Source organism: Oryctolagus cuniculus, chromosome 11 (assembly GCF_964237555.1).
Source record: "Oryctolagus cuniculus chromosome 11, mOryCun1.1, whole genome shotgun sequence".
In the NCBI taxonomy this organism is placed as follows: Eukaryota; Metazoa; Chordata; class Mammalia; order Lagomorpha; family Leporidae; genus Oryctolagus; species Oryctolagus cuniculus.
This window is the reverse complement of record NC_091442.1, coordinates 118,546,470-118,562,501: the sequence shown is the minus strand read 5'-3', so window position 1 is coordinate 118,562,501 and position 16,032 is coordinate 118,546,470. Positions and strand designations below refer to the sequence as shown.

At 59.3% G+C, this 16,032-nt stretch overlaps 1 protein-coding gene across 5 annotated transcripts in view; it reads left to right on the top strand.

Moving 5' to 3' along the window:
• PACSIN2 (protein kinase C and casein kinase substrate in neurons 2) overlaps positions 1-16,032 on the top strand; it is a 128,602-nt gene that overhangs the window by 99,931 nt on the left and 12,639 nt on the right. For all 5 annotated transcript variants that reach the window (XM_070053003.1, XM_070052999.1, XM_070053000.1 and 2 more), the window contains exons 3-4: positions 11,866-12,022; positions 12,925-13,160. In XM_070053003.1, the coding sequence (XP_069909104.1) occupies positions 11,866-12,022; positions 12,925-13,160 (393 nt within the window). The remainder of the gene's footprint in view (positions 1-11,865; positions 12,023-12,924; positions 13,161-16,032) is intronic.

Below are 16,032 nucleotides of genomic sequence, written 5' to 3'. Positions count from 1 at the left end.
CAGGGTGGCCCCCTCAGGAGGGCCTGTGACTGACAGGCCGGGAGCAGCCACGGGCATGGGGGGACATTGCTTGGGAGCCGAGGGCCTGCCTCGTTACTTCTGCCTGTGTGTGGCTGTGGGCCAGACGTTGCCTCAGTTTCCCAGTCTGTAAAATGGAGTAACAAGGGTACTTGCATCCTAGTGTTGTGAGGATTAGAGGAGTGAATGCGTGCTGGTGGTGGGGTCAGGGCGGACCTGGCTGGGGCCTGGGTCCCTCTGCTGTGGCGCTGTGGGTGAGCTGCTCCTGCAGCACCCTTGGCAGTGTCGTAGTCACCTACTTGGCGGCAGAAATGCTGGGGTATTTTTGTAGCTAAGCAGAATGATATCGCAGAAGTCTTTAGCTGCTTATTTAAAAAAAAAAAAAAACGACTCAGGTGGACACTGCGTGTATTAAAGCAAGGAGCCTTATCAGGTCCAGCTATTCACGCTCCTGTTCCCCACTGACTTCTCAGCTGCAGTGGGCTGAGGAGGGCTGAGGCAGGCTCGGTCACTGTGCAGTCGCCAGGCCCTGCCGGGCTCACGGCGGTTCACATCTCGCCAGGCGGCCAGCGAGTTCCGCTTCCACACAGAGGGCAGCTTTTCCCGAGAAAGCTGAGAAAGGTCTAGAGGTGGAACCATCTTCTGGCTGGCTGGAGAAGGTCACTGGCCATCTGCCCTCACAGGAGGGACGAGCCCTGCCCTCGGGCAGCTTTGGCTGTAGCACTTGGAGAGAAGAGACAGGCAGTAGGCAGACCCTGGTACCCGGGGCTGTGGGAGTTGCTGCCTCCTGGAGAGAGGGCAGGAAGGGAGGCGTGGCAGAGCTCACTAAGCACACGGGTGTTTGCAGGAGAGTGAACAAGGAGAGAGCACCCACAGGGACGTAGTGTAAAAGGACTGAGTGGGTGTTTGGAGAGGACCCGTCCTGCTCCAGCCTGTAGTAAGAGGTTTTGAAAAAAAGAGACAGGGGGAGGGGCCGTGATTCCTGGGGGGCGTGCTTAGAGTAAGGAGAACAGGTGTGCTGTGCGCAGTGTCGGAGCCTTGCAGGGCCGCGCAGTTCGGGAGAGGAGGGCTGCCGGCCAGAGTCGGCCCGGAGGCCTGTGGCTGCTGGGTTGAGCTGGGCCTTGAATCGGGAGCAGGGGGCAGGGACCACATCCCGGGTGGGAGTGACGTCTGGAGGCTGAAGGAGCCTGCTCACACTCAGGCCACGGCCCTGAGCTCCTGGGAGCCAGCGCCTGTTCTGGAGGGAGGCAGGAGGGTGGGATGGCAGGGCGAGAGGAGGCTGCTCTCCAAGTAGGTTACTCCCTCAGCAGGCTGGAGCCTGGCACGGCCTGCCCAGGGGATTCTCAGTGGGGCATCAGGCAGCTCAGCTGTTCTCACCAGTCGCCCTGGCTCTCTCCAGGAGCCCTCGGGCCCTCCCCTGTGGCTCCACGCCTAGGCCGGCGTCTGGGGCCTCTCTCTCTGGCTCTGAGGCTGACGTGCAGAGTCTGGGCTGTAGGCCATCAGGCTGTTCACGGGCCACCAGAACTTCTAGGGAAGCCTCACAGGCGCTGGGACACTGTGGCAGATCTGTCCCCCGCAGTGCTAAGAGTCGCTGCCCGCATCTCCGAGCACTCGCTGGTGGCCAGGGTGGAGGGCAAACTGGGCCTGCCTCATCCCAGGTCCCCAGTCAGCTGCGGGCTCACTTAGGGCCCGAGCCTCCCGGAGTGTTCTGACCAGGGCCTGACCTGCCTGCTCTCTGGAGCCCGTGTGCTCTCGGCCTCATAGCTCTTCAGAATTAAGGCTTTCTGAAGTGGGTGCCTTTTGTAGTCCAGAACAAGCAGATCGGTCATCAGGTGCCCTTGAGGACGGGCAGCAGCCGGCACCAGTCTCTGGCTTGGACCTTGCGATCCCAGCAGAAGACAGCTTTTACGCTCGTTCACAGGGGCGATGGGGTCTATGCAGGCTGCCACACCTGGCACGGAGGTGAACGGGGTGGGGCGGTCCTGTGCTGTGGGGCTCACGGGCCAGCAGCAGCATTAGTTACAGTGACCGCCCTCGGCTGCCGTCCTGTAGCTGGGCAGTTACAGGCCGCCTGCTGTCTGTCCTCCGCGATAGGAACTTGCACTTGAAGGGGCAGGAGGCAGGTGGTGGTGTCAGGTAGCGTGACTGAGGGTCTCACAGGAGCTCTCCTGCCGCTGGGTCCAGCCCTCTTGAGAGGAGCCTGGGGCCGGCAGCTGGCGGTGCTGGTGAGTTCCAGCCCATGCAGGGTGGACACAGTAGGGCGGAGTGGGCTTGGCCACACCCATCTGCTTCGCCCAGCCCCCAGGGAATGCTGCAAGGGCTTTATCTTGGCCAAATGCCACAGGGGCGGGGAATTTGTCCTTTGGTTTTGGGCTCGTGCCGTTGCCGTGCCGTGCAGTGACCTTTAGCCTGTATGCTCACTGCTCACTCTGGGAACAGGCAGGTCTGTTTCTGGTAGACTGGGGGCAGCACCCACTTCGGGCCCTGCAAACAGTGTGGCCCCACAACAGCTGGAGTGTGTCCTGTCCCTGGGATCACAGGTACCTGCGGCCAGGGCCAGGGCCCAAGCCCAGAGATCTCTGCAGCATGGGCTGTGTCGTGACTCACCTCTGGCTGCAGGTGGGAGCTGGGGGAAGGTGGCCAAGTTGGCTCCTCAGCACAGGCTCTGAAGGCCTGGTCCCGGATGCCAGCCGCCATTCAGTTTGTGCTGGATGGACTTGAACACTCAGCGGTTTGTGCTGGCAAGAGGTGTAGCCTCCAGAGTCGCATTTTGGTTTTCTCATCTGATGTCATTCGTGTCCGAGTCACAACTGTTGAAGAACACGCTTCCCCCTCCACGCGGTGACAGGTCCGAGTGTGCAGTTCCCACGCGGTGACAGGTCCGAGTGTGCAGGTTTAGAACAGGAGGGGTCCTCAGTGCTCAGTGCTGCGTGAGCACGCATGTTGGGACTGCCACAGTCCAGAGATGGGGGCACACAGGCTCCCAGCTGGTGTGGGGGGCCTCGTGAGGGGAGCGGGAATCATGACGTAGATCAGGGGCTCAGGTGCAGGGGACGGGGTGGAGCAGGGAGGGCTGGAGGGACGGGGTGGAGCAGGGAGGGCTGGGTCGGGGCAGGCGTGGGGGCGGCTGGAGGGGGTTGGCAAGCTTCCTGGAGGCGGTGCTCTGCGGCTTTCTCGCTGACAGCCGTCCCACTGGTTGTTTGGCTTTGTAACGTCTCAGGCTCTCTCTCTGCCCCTTTTGCGCTTGGCCGGGGTGTCCTCGAGGGTATCTGCTGGCGGCATCTGCCGCTGTTCAGCAAGTACTGCTCACAGACCGGGAAGGCGATCCCGCCAGCCCGGGGCGACAGCCCCTGACGGCAGCCAGGCGCATTGCTAGGTGTCCGGAAGAAGGGGAGAGGGCAGTGACCTGGCCCTTGGCAGCCGTGTGCTGCTCTCCTGCGTTGCCGCCTGGCGGAAGGGTGAGACACGGGTGTGCGTCTGCCGCCGCAGCCAGGCGCTTGGGGTGATGGTTCACCCCATCACAGTGTGGCAGGTGCCGTGGGCACGCCCGATCCCCAGTGTCACCTCGACTTCTGTAGCACACGCACCAGGAGCGGAGGGCGTTGAACCTGGCCAGTTCTCTTCAGGAAGTCAAGTTCACAGTAGCTTTGTAGTGCACATCTGCCCGTCTGCATTATCTAGAGTTAGGCTCTGAACACTGGGGTTCCTGTTTTCCATTTCATCATGTTTTAACTTGTCATTTTGAAATTTCAACGAAAGATTGATAACCCAATTAATCTTTCAGGCTGTTGAAATCTGGGATTGTGCTTTCAAATACCAAGCAGCAAAGGTGTTTCTTCAGGACAGTGAGCTCCGTATTCCTCACCTCCTGCTTGATGAATACCAGTTGCAGCCAGGGAGTGTGGGGCAAGAACTGACAGCCTGGAGCTGGGACAGGAGCGAGGCCCCACGGAGTGGCCGGCTGAGTGCTGGGTCAGCGGGCTGGGAGCCGGGTCCGACTCGGGGCGGCCTGGAGAGTGAGGCTGCTGATACGGTGGCAGCAGCAGACGCGGGCCCCAGCGCCGCTCTCCAGCCCTCTCAGGGCATCACCCCGGTGTACAGTGCGCAAGAAGAAGATGTGGCCAGTGAGAGGTCAGATTCTCAGGCGGTGGCCAAGGCAAGCCGAGAGCGTGGCTGACCAGGAAGAAGCCAGTGTGCACTGGAAACCCACGTTCCCCAGGGCATTTGGCCCTCACAGGCTCAACTCGGACGCCACCTTATGGCGGAAGGCACACAGATACACTGAGAGGGACTGCCACAAGGTCACACGCGTCAGGGCCGTGCCAGAGGCTGTGTTAGAGACACCTGGGGGTGCAGGGGGTTTGAACAAGACAGCAAGCTCCTTGAGCCCCCGTCAGTGCCACCTGCATGAGTGTCATTAAGGAATCCCAAAGGGTCGTGTTCCGTCCTTGTCTTCATCAGCTTTGGATACAAGGTTTGACTCCAGTCCCTGACTTTGCTGAGAGGACACCCCCAGGCGTCCCCCTCTGCTGGACAGCTTGGCCCGGCGGGCTCGCCGCTCTGCAGGGTGTGAGGAGTTGGCTGTGGAGCTTCAGCCTCCAGGGTCCCGGGCTAAAGGGCTTGATCATTCGGAGGGTTACATCAAGGTCATCCTTGGCAAGTGATCCAGCTGTTGCAGGCTTGGGGTCTCTGAGATGACCCTGTCAGCAGGAGGAGGCGGGGCGAGGACCCCTGCTGTGCTTTGCAGCCTCCAACTCTGTGTGCGGCCCTTGCTGGAACCGGTGGGATGGGTAGAAGCCCCCTCGACACTGACCCTGAACTCTGCACCCTGCGGCTGGCCGGGGAGCTCTGCCTCTTCCTGGCTGCGTGGTGTTGGCCGACTGCACCTCTTCGCACCTGCGCTCCCTTTTCTGTGAAACAGACACTGGTGGTCACAGAACTGAATGAGGTGACAGCACCAGCAGGGCCCGCCTGGCAGAACAGTCTATTGTGATGCCGCCGCTGCTGGAAACCTGGCAGGGAGGCCACTCACACGTGAGGCAGGCTGGAGACGAGCGGAGGGCATGGGGACCGTGTTCGGAAGGACCCTCGTGGCCCCCAGCGGGGGCAGCCAGCAGGGGCCGTTAGTGAGGAATTGGTCTCTCCAGGCGAGTGCCGGTGATGCGAGCTCTCCGTGCTGCTCCAGCAGGAGAACCCTCCGCAAGGAAAAGGAGCTGAGCCTTAGCAGAGTGCAAGGATGGGGGCAGGTAGGGTGGGGGCGCGCTCCCCGACTCGCCTCGCCCCTTCTCTCCTCCCCTGGGTGCCTGTTAGAGCTTTTGTTAGCCCGCCTCCCAGTGACGGCGTGCGCCACGTGGCTGTGTTTGCCGGGCGTCAGGGTCTGCCGGTCTGCACGTCCGCGCTGTGCCTCGCGCTGACCCGTGTGCTGCCTGCCCTGGGGCCCGAGGAGACGTGTCTGGGGCTGTAGGGCAGGTGCGTGCTCCGTGACTCCGCCCCGCCTGGCTCCTGGAAGAAGGCTCCCCAGCCCGTGTTCCCACCAGGACAGTCGGGGTGCGGCTTGCACACCTCTCCACACGCGCCCTTCCTGCTGTCATTGCAGCCTGGTGGTTCTCAGTGCATCCTCCGGGGCCCGCGCGTGGGAACAGCCCCGGATGCTGGGGCCTCTTGGCTGCAGTGTGCAGGACTTTCTGGCACACTCCAGATTTTAGTCCCTTGTCAAGTTTAAATGTAGCTGATTGTGAGAGAGCATTCGCGGTCTGCTGTCTGTCCGTGGTGTTGGCTTCTAAATGGAAACTCTTAGTTTTCGATGTGATGAAGTGTGTGGTGTGTATGTCCTTGTAGCTTTTACTTTTGAGATTGTGCTTACAGAGCCTCCCCTTACATCACAGAAGTATGCGCCTGCGTCATCTTTGAGTCGCTCTGGCTCATCTCTCATGCTTTTCCTTTGCGTGTCGAGGGTGGGTCCGGCTAAGGCAGTGGGGAGACAGGCCACGCCCCCTCCAGGTACCGCTCTGCAGGGCTTAGGGACTGGGACTCCAGGGTGCCTGCTGTCACCCCGGGTCTGGTCAGATCTGGGAAACGGGACACGAGGCTGGCTGGGGGCAAGAGCAGGGCCTGAATCATGGTGGGCAGGGAGGTCTAGCCCAGGCCTGACACTGCCCTCAGTGTGGGACTGCCACGCCTGGCCCCACACTCCCACGTGCCGGAGTCCTGCAGAGGTCAGAGGCCTGGGCAGGAAGGGGTGGGGGAGGCCCTTGGAGGTGGAGCATTAGCAGCTTTGGGGTGGTCCTGCCTGGCCCGCTTCTCACTCGGACCATGGGCTTTACCCTGGAACTTTGGCTGTAACTAGCTGATTTATCTATGAGCTGGGTCTGGTGGTCACCAACCAAAGAGAAGGTGAAAAGTATTAAAATAGAAGGTCCATTTATTTTTTAAAAAATATTTTATTTATTTGCAAAGCAGAGTTACAGACAGAGAAAGGGAGAGACAGAGGTCTTCCATCCACTGGTTCACGCCCCAGATGATTGCAACACCTGGAGCTGAGCTGATCTGAAGCCAGGAGCCAGGAGCTTCTGCCAGGTCTCCCACACAGGTGCAGGGGCCCAAGCAAGTGGGCCATCTTCCACTGCTTTCCCAGGCCACAGCAGAGAGCTGGGTGGGAAGTGGAGCAGCCGGGGCTCCACCCGGCGCCCATATGGGATGCCAGCTCTACAGGCAGAGGCTTACCCTGCTGTGCCACAACACCAGCCCCTAGATGGTCCATTTAAAGGGACCAAATACAGCCGCTTCTGTGCCGGTGACCTGTCAGCCCTCTGTTGGGCACTGAGGAGGCTGGGGGAGTGCAGGGGCTGTGAGTCCACCCCCCAGGAATGCCCAGGTCTGCTTCCAAGTCTGCCAGCTTTCCTGCTGCCTCAGGCTGCTGCATTCCACAGAAAGGTGGTGGCAACGTGCATGGGCGGTGAGGTCAGAAGCAGGCGTTCTCCAGGTCCCTGGGGACTGTTCCCACCCACCTGCCTGCAGGGTGGATGAGGAACTGGTGCAGCCTGTTAGAACAGTGCACCGAGTCCACCGCCGCTGTTCCTGATTCCACAGATGTTTCCACAAATGCGGGGAGTCCCAGCTAGCTGGAAAACCAGGCTGTTCTGCGCTGGAGTCGCAGGGCGTGGGGCCAAAGACAGCCAGAGAAATGATTCAGAGCCTGGCCTGCTGAAGGGAGGTTTGCAGCCAGGAAGAGGGTGGGCAGCTGAGAGCTCTGGGCCCAGGGGAAGGGTATTGTGGGTGGAAAGTGGAGGCCCTGGGCCAGGCCTGATGGCTGGGAGGCAGCGAGCGGCCCCAGGAAGCCTCTGGGAAGGAGGCCCCGCCCTGGCGAGGTGTGCATGACGACCGCCCCTCCCCACCTGTCCCCTGGAGGACAGAGCGGCCCACTTTGGCCCCAGGAAGCAGCCGTGGTGTCAAGAGGCCTCTTCCACACCTTCCCTCCAGGATCTCCCCGCAGTGGTCCCCAGCAGGCCCCACCCCATGTCCAGGCACCTCCCTGCGTTCTGTGTTTTGTTCCTGGTGGGTGTCTCATGGCTCTGGTCGTTGCCATTGCTGCTGCTGTTCCCTGTGCCTCTAATCTCCACTTCCTACCGGTCCTTGAAAAGTCCCTTAAGTGTCCCCTCACCCCTCCCTGCTGCCTGGTGCCGCAGCCCTGGCACCCTGTGAGGTACCTCACCCTGCAGGTGCCCCAGGCATTTGTCTTTGGTGTCTGAGGATCTGAGTGGGGTGAGCCCGAGTGTAGAGGGAGTTGGGGACATAGATATATCAGACCTCATCCAAAAATGGGCGTTTTGTGAATGGATCAGCTGACAGTGGGATTTGGAGCAAAGCTTGTGTACTACCAGTTTCTGCATTAAACTGTCTGCCACTTGGCCATCTGGAAACAAGCTAGTAATTTGAAGAAGTAAAAGAGCTTTTATTTAGAAGACTGGTCTCACACACACACACACACACACACACACACTCTTATTCCAGTATATGATCAATTTGTCAGAAATTTCAAAATTAATTTCCTTGCATTTAGAACCCATCCTAATTATGTTGATTTTTAAAAGGTATAAAGCAGGCACATGGGTGTTAAATTAAACGTCGTCAGTGTCATTAGACATTGGGGACGTGCGGATTAAAGCCGCAGGATACTGCTGTGTGTAGAAACAGAGTCCTGGCAAGACGGCGTGCTGGTGGGGAGGCAGGTCAGCCGGCGCTCTCCTGGGCTGCTGACGCGAGTGCACAGGGCACAGCCGCTTTGGGTCCCAGTTCCGCAGTTTTGTTAAACGCACACAGAGCGTCATCCATGCAGGGGTATTTTCCCAAGAGAAGTGAAAATATGTGTCCGCACTGTTCACCCTTGAGAGACAACTGAGGCACGAGTCAGTTACAAAACGGAGGAGTCTATTTGGGCTTATTCAGAACTGCAGCCCAGGAAACAACATTCAAGCCATCTCCAGGAGGCGCTGGGAGGCCTCACACGGTAGCAGGTGCGGGATCGGCAACTGAGAAATTCATGAGAAGCCGTTCTTTGGGAACCACGAATGGGAGAGGAGCAGGAACAAGAAATTCCAGAGAGGGAGGCAGTAGGAGTGAATTCAGGGCCGTTTGTGAGACCGGAATGTGTGCTGCTTGGATGACACTGGTTCTCAGCATGTAAGTGACAGGACGCCGTGCGTCTGGGCGTGGGCTCCCCCGTGTGCTGGAAAGGAACGTGCCTGCCCAGGTCGAAGGCTCTCCCAGGTCCACGCTCTCCCGTCTCCTGGGCTGTAGTTACGGGGATAGCTCAGTCGCTTTGGTCTTTCGGCTTTAATTTTCCTTGCAACAAAGAGCTGTAGATTAGTACTTACCGCTTCTTCATTCATAGTTACGCCACACTGAGAGCAGCCCTGTACCTGTCAGCGGGAGGCGCAGATCAGTGGTGGTGTGTGCACGTGGCAGCAGTGACAGGGTGAGCTGCCGCTGTGGGCCACGTTCTCGGCCATCCCGGAAAAGGGCAGCGGTTGTGGGGAGTGGACTGCGAGAGGGCACCGGGGACTTCGTGGGGAGGTGGAAGTGTTCCGTGCCTTGATATGGACGCGGTGTGCGTGTGTCTAAACTCAGCTACGTGTGCCCCTGGAGAGGGCGGCTTCCCCGAGTCGATTCTCTCTGACTTTCGAGAACAGCATCAGTAGCTCTGTCTAGGACCACAGTGCCTGCGTGGGGATGGGAGTGCCACACCGACACCGCTGGTGGTTTACGGAGGTGGAGGCCAGGCGCGATGGGCTCTCAGGAGCCCCCAGGTAGCCTTTCGTTGAAGGAGACAGCAGGGCTCCTGCCTGAGCCCCTGAGCCTGTTGAGTGTGCCCTGCCTTCACCCCTCCACCCGACTGATGAGCACGGGCTCCCCTGCCGAGGGCCGGCACAGAAGCCGGCGTGGCCTCTCCCCGACAGCCTTCCTGTGCTCACCACCGCTTTGGAGGTGCCAGGGGATGCCAGGTGCTGCAGTGCCGCTGGGCTGTGCTCTCACGTGACTGGCTGAGACTTGTCCTTTCCTTTGTCAACATTTTTCAAGGGTCCTGAAAATCAGAGAGGTGGGCAGGTTTCTGGGGAGCCAAATGCATGCTTTGGGGGCGACTGCCAATTTGAGTGCTGCTGGCAGCAGCGGGAAACCACCATGAACTTCCTGTCGCCTGCTGCCACCGCGGCAGTGTGTGTTCCTGGGTGTTTTTTTCTGCTGTGATTTTCATAACGACAGCGAGGCCCCACCTAATGGGAAGCAGGTACACAACGTCACTTCTGATGTGTTGTGAAAATGCTTGCTTTTACCTTCCTAAAAGGAGCTACTAAAACATGGAATTGAAGCGCAGGTTCACTGGAGCCGGTGCTGTGGTGTGGCAGGTAAAGCCGCCTCCTGCAGCGCCAGCATCCATATGGGCGCCAGTCTGAGTCCTGGCTGCTCCACTTCTCATCCAGTTCCCTGCTTAGGCAGCAAAGATGGTCCAAGGGCTTGGGCCCTTGCACCCACGTGGGAGACCCAGAAGATGATCCTGGCTCCTCGCTTCAGCCTGGCCCAGCCTCAGTTATTGCAGCCATTTGGGGAGTGAACCAGAGGATGGAAGACCTCTCTCTCTCATTCACTCATTCTTTCTCTCTCCCTCTCTCTCTCTCTGCCTCTTCCTCTGTAATTCTGACTTTAAAATAAATCTTATAAAGACAAAAAGCTCAGGTTTAGAACCTGTGTTTGGTATGAACTGCCGAGCGGCCAAGCTGGAAGAGCGACAGGGGTCGCCGTCTGAGAGCCAATCCAGCTCCAGCAGGGCTGCTGGACATCGCGGATCGCGGTGGGCTCACGCCAGCCTCGAGGAGTGAGAATGCCGCTGGGGCAGGGCTCGGCCCCAGGAGCAGGGCCATCTGAGCTCTGGCCTCAGGCAGCCCTTCCCGCAGGGCCCACGGCTTTGTCCCTTGGCCAGGTGTGTCACCACCCCTCTTCCAGGTGGAGCCACCCACTTCCTCCACACCCTGTTCCTAGAGCCTGTGACCCTCCTGCCAGAGCAAGCGAGGTCCTTGTGTTGTCTGGGAGCTTCCAGATGGACGCTGACCAGAGAGAATACGGAAGATGCCAGGCAGCCAGAGCCTGGGTGCTGGTGCTGGGCCGCGGTGGGTTACAGTGCTGCCTGGGATGCGTGCACCCATGTTGGAGCGCTGGCTCGACTCCCTGCTGCTCCACTTCCTAGCCAGCTCTATGCTAATGTGCCTGGGAAAGCAACACAGGATGGCCCATGTGTTTGGGCCCTTGCTACCCACATGGGAGACCCGGAAGAAACTCCTGGCTCCTGGTAGGCCTGGCCCAGCACCAGCTGTTGCAACTGTTTGGGGAGTGAGGCAGCAGATGGAAGATCTCTCTGTCTCTCTCTTTCTCTATATAACTCTGCCTTTCAGACAAATAAATCTTAAAAAAAAAAAAAAAAAAAATGAGGCCGGCACTGTGGCTCAATAAGCTAACCCTCCGCCTGTGGTGCTGGCACACCAGGTTCCAGTCCCAGTTGGGGCGCCGGATTCTGTCCCGGTTGCCATTGCAGCCATCTGGGGAGTGAAGCAGGGAGTGGAAGAGCTGTCTCTAACACTTTCAAAATAAGTAAATCTTCTAAAAAATCAGATAAGAAAAGGTAAAGTGGCACGGGGTTGACTGAGGTTTTGGGAGACAGTGGTGGAAAGGATCACCGTGTCATGGGTCCTTTTTCCGCCCTGGCTGCTCTGTGTGCTCAGGTGCCAGCTACCTGTGTCCTTTCAAATGGTGGCTGTGGGTCTCAGCGAATGCCATAACGTGCCAGCCTCCACGCTGTCATCTGTGCAAGGGGGGCAGTTATTCCAGCCGGGGGGGGGGGCGTGGAGGTCTGGAACACCTGGCAGTCAAGGTCACTCAGTGGTGGGAAATCGCGTTCTCTGCCACAGCTGCGGAGGATGACACAGCAGGAGGCACCTGCGGGCCTGTGGGAGGAGCCGTGCTCCTGGGGCCTGCAGCCAAGGAAGCCCATCTCGGAAATTGAAGGCCGTTTTAATCTGAGTTGCAACACTATGAGTTTTCTGTTTAAAAACAAAGCATTTTCGCTGGCCCCAGCCACTCCATCTGCAGGAGCAGCCGTCTGGGTCCTCAGCCCCACACTCCCTCCTTGCTGGGCCCTCCCCTGAGCAGCTGCTGTCAGTCATGAACCAGTCTGTGCTGACAGTGTGGGGGCTCGTGGGCTGCCGCAGGCGAGAGGCGACGCTGGCGGGCCGGGAGCCCCTGCGCGGCAGCAGGTGGCCAGCTGTGCTGAGCCCGCCTCACCGAGGGTCTGCCTCCCAGGTGGGGAACTACAAGCGGACCGTGAAGCGGATCGATGACGGCTACCGCCTGTGCAGCGACCTCATGAACTGCCTGCACGAGCGGGCGCGCATCGAGAAGGCGTACGCGCAGCAGCTCACCGAGTGGGCCCGGCGCTGGAGGCAGCTCGTGGAGAAGGGTGAGGAGGCGCGGCGCTGCCCGCGCCTGGAGGCGGCCAGGGGCTCTGGGCAGCTGGAGTTTGTTGGGGAGCAGCAGGGTGCCCATCACGCAGAGGCACAGGCTCCTTGGGGACGCAGGGCTCCGTGGCCAGCCCAACTCGGAGCAGCTCCTGTGTAGCCAAAGGCCATGCTTTCCAGCACTGGTCACTCTTCATGTGGCCATGCAGCACGTCAGGAGAGGCTGTGTGGCGACACCCAGGCCTTCTTATTTTGAACTTGGCAGGGAGGGACTACAGGTGCTGGGAGGTGGAGGTTTTGTCCCCGCCCTCCTTCCAGAAAGCTCATGAGATTCATGGGGGGCAGGGGTGGTGCTGAAAGCATGCTGCCCCGCGGGGAGGGAGCCTGCTGGTGTGGATGTCCTGGGTCGGAGATGAGAGGGGCTCCTCAGGGTGGGAGGCAGACCACACTGCCCATCAGCAGCTGGTGAGCGTGGGACTGGCCCTGGGCCTTCTCCTTTTGCACCCTCAGCTCTCACAGCGTCTCTTCCCCCCGCCGGTGGTCTCAACCACCCGGCACTGCCCCTTACCGACGACAGCCTGGGCTAGGTTTTCTTCCTGAGTAGGGAGTGAGGGGACTCGGCCCACCCGCTGCCCCGAGATTTCCAGCTGGGTGCAGGCGGGCTCCCGTCTCAACCTTGCTGAGAGGCGGGAGGCAGGAGGGCCGTGTGAGGTGCGCGGCCACTCCCTTCTCTGGCCACCTGGATGCAAACTCAGGCTTCCCAGGTGCCCAGCTTTGCCTTTGAAAGAGCTCCACAAGGCAGCGTGTGCCGGCGCGAGTGCGGGCCCTGTCGGTCCCCGGGAGGACCCCCCAGCAGCACTGGCCTGGCGCTGGCCAGCGCTGACGAAGCTGCTGCTCTCACCAGGGCCGCAGTACGGCACCGTGGAGAAGGCCTGGATCGCGCTCATGTCGGAGGCGGAGCGGGTGAGCGAGCTGCACCTGGAGGTGAAAGCCGCGCTGATGAACGAGGACTTCGAGAAGATCAAGAACTGGCAGAAGGACGCCTTCCACAAGCAGATGATGGGCGGCTTCAAGGAGACCAAGGAGGCCGAGGACAGCTTCCGGAAGGCGCAGAAGCCCTGGGCCAAGAAGCTGAAAGAGGTGAAGCTGCCGCAGGGCCTCCTCCTGCTGGCCACGCGCCAGCCGTGCTTCCCCCACGCTCCCGGGCCTTCCTGCCGGCTGCGCCAGCCCCTGAGGCCAGGGCTGGCAGGGGGAGCCACGCCCCCGTTCCCCAGTGCTTCCTGGGCAGTGTTCACTGTCCCCCCCCCCGGCTCATTGTGGAGGCCTGGGTACCGGGGATCAGAACCACGTGGCAATGGGGCTCGAAGCCCGAACTCCTGACGCTTGGTCGTGTAGCCAGACGTGAGTCCCTTCGGCCTGGTGACGCGGCTGCTGCGTGGGATGCCCGCGTCCCACACCACTGCTGCGGCCGCGTCCGGGCTCTGCTCCTGACTCCAGCTCCCTGCCGCCGCAGACCCTGGGAGCAGCAGTGATGACTCAAGCGTTGGTTCCCTGCCACCCACATGGGAGACCTGGGTTTTTGGTTCCTGGCTTCTGGCTTCAGCTTGACTCCGCCTCAGCCGTTGTGGGCATTTGGGGAGTAAATTAGTTGATGGGAACTCTGTCCATCCACCTCTCTTCTCTTTCTGTGTCTCTCTCAAATAAATAAACTTTTTAAAAACTTTATTTATTTATTTGAAAGAGTTACACAGAGAAAGGGAGGGAGGAAGGGAGGGGTCTCCTGTCTGCTGGTTCACTCCCCAGGTGGCTGCAGTGGCCAGAGCTGCTGATCCGAAGGCAGGAGCCGGGAGCTTCTCCTGGTCTCCCACATGGCTGCAGGCCCAAGCACGTGGCCCATCCTCCACTGCTTTCCCAGGCCACAGCAGAGAGCTGGATCAGAAGTGGAGCAGCCGGGATGTGAACCGGTGCCCACGTGGGATGCTGGCGCTGCAGGTGGCAGCTTTACCCGCTACACCACAGTGCCGGCCCCTAAATAAACTTTTAAAAGATCTCTTTGGACTGGCAGAAAAGGATTAATTCAGGTATTTTTCTATCTCTTATGTGGGTTTTTTTCCCAAATTTGCAAATGTTACTAATATTCCTTTTTTCAAAAGTATCAGCCAAAGCCACTGAGTCTTGTTGGCCTTGACTGACTGGAGGCTGCAGCCCCCAGCCTCAGGGTGGCCTCAGCTGGGCCCCCACCCCACTATAGCGACATCAACTCTGCACCCAGGCTCTCCTAGGAGCCGCACTGCCTGCCGCCTCCTCAGAGCCACCCAGAAACAGGCTCTTTCTCTGTCTTGGCTTTCGCCACCTCTCCTTTCCTTTCTTCTCGTCCTGCTTGTGAGGAAATGACTTCCCCTCATGAGACTGTTGCTCCAAACTCCCCTTTCCCTTTACAGTGAACGGTCTGGCTCCAGTTAGGAAGCGTGTGTGTGTGTGTGTGTGTGTGTATAACTCACTCTTGGCCTTCCACTCCAGCATCATGTGTGTGTGTGTGTGTGTGTGTAACTCACTCTTGGCCTTCCACCCTGGCATCGTGTGTGTGTGTGTGTGTGTGTGTGTAACTCACTCTTGGCCTTGCACTCCGGCATCGTGTGTGTGTGTGTGTGTGTAACTCTTGGCCTTCCACCCCGGCATCGTGTGTGTGTGTGTGTGTGTGTGTGTAACTCTTGGCCTTCCACTCCAGCATCGTGTGTGTGTGTGTGTGTGTGTGTGTGTATAACTCACTCTTGGCCTTCCACTCCAGCATCGTGTGTGTGTGTGTGTGTGTGTGTAACTCACTCTTGGCCTTCCACTCCAGTATTATGTGTGTGTGTGTGTGTAACTCACTCTTGGCCTCCCTCCCCGGCATTGTGTGTGTGTGTGTGTGTGTGTGTGTAACACTCACTCTTGGCCTTCCTGCCTGGCATCATGTGTGTGAGTGTATGTGTGTATGTAACTCACTCTTGGCCTTCCACCCCGGCATCGTGTGTGTGTGTGTGTGTGTGTGTGTGTTTAACTCCCTCTTGGCCTTCCACCCCGGCATCGTGTGTGTGTGTGTAACTTACTCTTTGCTTTCCTCCCCGGCATCATGTGTGTGTGTGTGCATGTGTGTAACTCACTCTTGGCCTCCCTCCCCGGCATCGTGTGTGTGTGTGTGTGTGTGTGTGTGTGTAACTCATGGCCTTCCACCCTGGCATTGTTTGTGTGTGTGTGTGTGTGTGTGTGTAACTCACTCTTGGCCTTCCACCCTGGCATCGTGTGTGTGTGTGTGTGTAACTTACTCTTTGCTTTCCTCCCCGGCATCGTGTGTGTGTGTGTGTGTATGTGTGTGTAACTCACTCTTGGCCTTCCACCCCGGCATCGTGTGTGTGTGTGTGTGTGTGTGTGTGTAACTCATGGCCTTCCACCCCGGCATCGTGTGTGTGTGTGTGTGTGTGTGTGTAACTCATGGCCTTCCACCCTGGCATCGTTTGTGTGTGTGTGTAACTTTTGGCCTCCCTCCCCGGCATCGTGTGTGTGTGTATGTGTGTGTAACTCACTCTTGGCCTTCCACCCTGGCGTCGTGTGTGTGTGTATGTGTGTGTGTAACTCACTCTTGGCCTCCCTCCCTGGCACAGCTCTCTCCCTCGTGTGCGCTTTCCCCTCTGTAGCCGCCTGGCAGCTCGGGCCTCCAGGGTCCACACCTTCTTCTGGTTTCGCTCCCCGTAATCTCAGTTGACCTCCTCCAGCCCTGCTGTGTCAATCCCCCACAGTACTTTGCACCCTCTAAGTTACTCGAGCGTTTAATTCTCTCGTTTGCCTTCCCCAAGGTGAACACTGGAAGCTTCGTGGCGGCCCAGGTTCTTTCCTTCTGCTGTGCCTGGACCGGCGCGGGCAGAGTGGCCCCAGAAACCCTCGTTCGGGCCCGTTGCTTGATGGTCTTCCTGAGCTCTGAACCTGCTGCTTCCCTCGTCGGCAGAGCCCGTGCACCCCACGGTCTGCAGCGAGC